Genomic DNA, 5,232 nt, shown 5'->3' with positions numbered 1-5,232 from the left:
CGGTCTCACAGGACCTTCGCACGAGCTGTGGTCAGGCTGCTTTTGCTTAAGGGTCGGGGGGCAGAACTTACCAGGCCAACTGCAGATTCAGATTTGGCGGTGTTGGTGGGGAGGGCTCAACACAGGGACAATGGCAGCTGTCCCTCCAGCCCTCCTCTAAAGCCACAACTCAGTCTCTCCCTGCATGTCTCTGGCACCGCCCAAGCTGCCGTCCCTGGGCTGGAGCCCAGGGCCAGTGCGTCTGAGCTAGAGGGTCTGTACACCCGTCCTTTAAGAGGATGCCTGGGTTTCCAGTCCTTCTCTGTCTTACCAGACGGATGGAATTTCTGCTGGGTTTTCACAGCCAGGTGGTGTGGGGTGTCCTTCCAGGCACTGGTCCTCCAGGATGGGGATCCCGGTGTGGTGCTGGGACCCCTAGTTCCTCATGGGGAACCTCCGCAGCTGAGAAATCCTACCCCATTCTCAACCACCATGTGTGGGTGTGGCAGCGGCCTATTTCCTGTCTCCGCCCCGCCTACCAGTCTCAGGGCGGCTCCTTTATGTCTTTAGTTATAGGACCTCTGTTCAGCCAGACTGCAGATGGCTCTCCAGGTTGATTGTTCTGTGATTTAGTTGTAGTCTTGATGTCGCCATGGGAGGAGGCGACACAGTGTTTGCATACTCCGTCATCTTTACTGGAACTCCCATTTATGCCATTTTTGAGCAGTTCTTTTTTAGTTTTTTCTTTGCTGATTTCCAGCTCCTTGTTTATTACTGTTTTGTTTTTAAAGGCATAGAATAAGTTGATTTCTTTCTACGTCAGAATCAGTGACTTCAGAGTCTTGAGTTTTTTGTGTGTAATGTCTCGATCTTTTATTCAGTTTGATGATGTAGCTGAAAAGTCTTAAAAGATCACGTTCTAAAGTTGTAGTGTGAGCCTCCTAACGTTGGAAAAAGGACAAAAGCCTATGTTCGGTTTTTAAATTGTTATAGCATGTGTGGCTCTGTCTCACGTACTTACCAAAACAATAATAATAAACCGAGTTGGCCTGCCTCACAGTTCAATCGGCTCTCTTTATTGTGGGCTCAGGGTTTGTCAGCTGTGTTCCGTTCTGGCATTCTCCATGTTAGCTAGGACTGTGACCCAACCTTCACCCAAGAGCTGATTTCCTCCTTGGCCCCCTGTACTTGCAGACCCCAAACGCGTGACGCGATAGACCTTGAGCGCCATGGAGAAATTTTCTAGATGTGCACTTGCTGAGGCATCATCTAGCATACCCTTGTGATATCTCAGTTTCATCGGAACCAGAATGAGCCGCATTTTGGGTCCGGATTGCATTGGGAATGAAAGATTTTGTGACCTTTCTGTGCATATAGGGGGTCAGGAGTCGATCCCTGGCAGGGAGGCGGCTCTTCTCAGAGGGCCGGTCAGTGCTGTGTCTCTCCAGCCTTGGGGACCTGCTCACTGCAGGATTACGAGCTTTCTCGAGTGCTCCTCGTTAGGCCCGATTTTCTGCTCCGAATAGTGTTCCCCTAAAGATTTCCCATAATACTTGGCTTTCACATCTGTCATCGGATCGTTGCAAGCTGGGAAGCAGAGGGGGTAAGTGGCTTTCCTCAGTGACACGGCCAGGTAGCAGCACAGCAGGCCTGCCAGCCACACTCACTCTCGCCAAGTCACCCACACGTCCTCCTGTGGGCGAGTTTCGGAAGAACCGAATCTGTTCTCTTTTCCATCACGCTTTTCGCTTTCTCAAATAAGGTGCGGGTCAAAAGGTTCTGTTCGTGAATTAAACTCGGACCACTAGATGCCAGTTTTGTTACCCGAAGGAAATGGAGGGGAAGGCTCGTCTCGAAGGACGTCGCAATTAAAAATTGCCGAAATTTGTATTTCCTTTGAAGAACATGGCAGCTTCCGCATGTTTTCCATGTGATCCTTTTTCAGCTCGAAGAGGAGAAAAGGAGACAGAAGATTGAAATGTGGGACAGCATGCAAGAGGGAAAAAGTTACAAAGGAAGCGCCAGAAGGCCTCAGGTGAGCGCGGACCGGCCGAGCCGCCGTGGTCAGGGAGACGAAGGTTTGGCACAGGAATGTTTTTCAGCCCGTGTGTGTTTAAACAGGACGACGACAGCCCGGGGCCTTCGACCTCATCAGTTCTCCCGAAGCGGAAGTCTGACAGAAAGCCTCTGCGGGGAGGAGGTGAGTACCAAAGGCTCACGCATTCCGGAATGCACGTTCCTTTTTAATTAAATACCAGATTCTCCTTCATTTCGTCGTCTGTAAATTGCGACTCATTCCGAAGCTTAGGATTATGCCGATTACATAAAAGAAACAGATGCAAAGCAACCTTTACTGGCTGGGAGTCGCCTGTCCACTGAGCCCCGTCGCCCAGGAGGCCCAGAGCAAAGGATGTGGGTACAAATCCCGCTTCCAGTGTCCTCGACCTCGGCGTCCTTCAGGGAAAAAGTCAATATTGAATGAGAGATTGAAAAAGGAGGTCAGTCCAGCCCTCAGTAAACAATTACGGTGACTGCGCTCAGGTTTCTTCCTTGGTCCCACCCAGCCCCGTAAAGGCCGCCACGTTTCTCAGGGAGACACGGCCAGACGTCCAGTCGGAGCTCTTTTCTCTGCCCCCCACCCCCCGGCGCTCTAGGATCCTGGAGCCGCCTGTCTCCGGCCCATCCCTGAGGACCTTCACGTCCTTTTGGGAAGATGGGACTCACACACGAATGGCAGGAAGCGATCCGTGTGCTGGGCCAGGAGCTCTGCATCAGCCCCGAGGGAGGGGAGGGCAGAGGGCTTCGAACCTCGTGTTCTCATCGGGGGCGGGGCCGTCTGTGGGGGCGCGGGGCAGCTCCTGGGGACGACCGTGCAGAGGGAGGAGCGTGGTTTCTAAGGCAGCGCAGACACAGACCGGGTCGCCCTTCAAGGCTGAGCTCTGATCCCCTCTGCGTCAGGACGCCAAACCTGGCTTCCTACAGGGGAGTGAGGTACCTGGAAAGGAAAAGCCATTTTACAGCTTTCTCTTGCTGGCAGACCGTCTTTCGGAGCACATGGTGGTGATATTTAGGACAGGAGTGGAAATTTTAGAAAATAAAAAGCGTGACACGCTTATGCGCATGGCTTCCCAGTGTTCCCCGCACTCGGGAACTGTGCGCTTTGACTAGCCTGGTTTTACAAACAAGGAAACCGAGGCACGGGGAGTCATTGCCCAAAGATCTCGTAGCAAATAAGGCGCCAAGCCATCTCACTCGAGGTCTCACTGACTCTGGGGCCTAAGCAGTCCCCCTGGTCACCAGATGTCCTTTAACTTCGGGACACTAGTGCATGGTGGGGGACAGGCAGGTCGATCACCCAGTTCTGACTGGTAGAAGCAGTCGGTTCCATTCTGTTTTGCTTTTTTAAATATACTTCTGTAGCTTGAACGGTCCTATTTGAATGTATACATTCTATTAATATGTAGGAGGAGTAGAAACCTTCACATACGTGCATCCAGCCATCTTGAGAGATTCGTGTGTGTGTGTGTGTGTCTGTGTGTGTGTCTGTGTGTCTTGGGGAGTTAAGCTGAATCGGTTTTTTTCCTACCAGAAAGTCAAGACAACTGAAATCAGAATATAAAGTATTTCGTTCATATAGTGGATAAAAGTTCTACGAAAATGCCCACGAGTATAGACTCCATGTCTTCGCAGTGCTTCGCACGTCAGGCTCACGGTTTTACGTTTGATACATGATGTTCCCAGCACTGATGTCCTTCCTGTCTCTCTCTCGTCTCAGGTTACAACCCTTTGTCTGGCGAAGGCGGCGGAGCCTGCTCCTGGAGACCTGGACGCAGAGGCCAGTCCTCCGGTGGATGAGGCTAAGAATCTTGCTGGTGTCGCTTTCGACATTAGCAAGATGAACCCTTAACCCTCAGTTCAATTGCCTTACGCACGCTTTTCACAGTGACTAGCCAAGGGGACGTGGAGTTTTATTTCTGTTCTTAACTACACCTGTATCTTGAAGAGTTGGCGTCAACATAGGGTATAGATAATTGCCACTAGGCAGCAGTGGCAGTTGGTCACGCTTCACTAAAGCCAGTGACTGCATCATTGATTTCATGGGTAATTGGCAGTTGGTAGGTAAAAGCTTCCCGGTGATTGGCGATGTTAATAAAAGAGACCTATGATCCTTCGGGTTAGAAGTCCTCACTGGCAGGGCCGTCTCTGTGACAGGTTGCGTTGAATGAAGTCTTCCTTGTAAACGGTGAGCCCGCCAGCGAGGATTACTGAAGCACACAGTTGATGGGGTTGTTTCTGTATATTTACTTTTATGTACAGAACTTTGTAAAAAAAGAAACTGTAAATATTTAAAAAAAAAAAAAAAACTGCAAAGAACATTTTTTAGCCTCTTTGTTAAAATTCAGAATATCTTTATGAACTTGAATTTGTGAACCAGTAAGTGACCTTATCGCGCACGACCTCTTACGATTACTTATTTCCCCACCCGTTCTCACCCGCAGCGCGCATGGCGAGTGGCAGGCTCCTCGGGAGAAAGCTTACAACATACGAAGTTTTAGATCCGGATGAAAATGCTTCATCCAGATTTGTTGTTCACGACTAGAAAGATTCCCTTGTAGGACATGAAGAATTGACTCATTCTTTAATATATTTTCTGTCGCTGAAAATGTTCCTGGAGAGCGGGGTCCTCTCCCAGGGCGTTGTCCAGGGTCTTTATGTCTCAAACAAAGAATTGAGCAAGACAGCGAAATACAGTAGAAAAGAAAAGTTTTATTAGAAGGGAAAGTCCACTTCTGGACATGCAAACGGACTGAGCGAGAGAAGCCTGGCTCAAAAGGCCTGGGCAAAGCCTTCGGGGTTTGATCCCTTTTTCTGTGGGTGGTCACTTTTCTTAGAGGAGTGGGCTTCCTTGATTGACAGTTAAGATTGACAAGACTCAGTGATTCATCATTTGCTTTCTGTGCATGTTCCCAGAATTCAGTCTGTTATAATGATATTGATGAACTTCCGGGCATATGCATCGTATTATAATGATAGTATAATGAGGCTCAGGTGAGTTGAAGGTCTTTGGGGGTCTTCATTGCGCGGGTGCGAGTGACTGGCTTAAATTGGTACCTAATTCTCTGCCTGCTGGTTTCTTTATGTGAGTTAAAAAAAAAAAATGCCTCCTGGCTGGCTTGATGGTGGGCAGAATTGGGCAGACCCCCTCTAGGATAGGATGACCTCAGTGTCTTTGCAGACAGACCCTCCCTAACT

General features: G+C 49.5%; 1 protein-coding gene across 1 annotated transcript in view; it reads left to right on the top strand.

Moving 5' to 3' along the window:
- Positions 1-4,343, top strand: part of SELENOS (selenoprotein S) — a 13,567-nt gene extending 9,224 nt beyond the window's left edge. The window contains exons 3-5 of the mRNA XM_015598706.2: positions 1,925-2,014; positions 2,101-2,179; positions 3,755-4,343. Of these exons, the coding sequence (XP_015454192.1) occupies positions 1,925-2,014; positions 2,101-2,179; positions 3,755-3,834 (249 nt within the window). The 3' untranslated portion in view covers positions 3,835-4,343. The remainder of the gene's footprint in view (positions 1-1,924; positions 2,015-2,100; positions 2,180-3,754) is intronic.
- The last annotated feature ends 889 nt before the right edge of the window (positions 4,344-5,232 follow it).

Source organism: Pteropus alecto, unplaced genomic scaffold (assembly GCF_000325575.1).
Source record: "Pteropus alecto unplaced genomic scaffold, ASM32557v1 scaffold59, whole genome shotgun sequence".
In the NCBI taxonomy this organism is placed as follows: domain Eukaryota; kingdom Metazoa; phylum Chordata; class Mammalia; order Chiroptera; family Pteropodidae; genus Pteropus; species Pteropus alecto.
The sequence above is the reverse complement of the archived record's forward strand: the minus strand, read 5'-3'. Positions and strand labels throughout refer to the sequence as shown.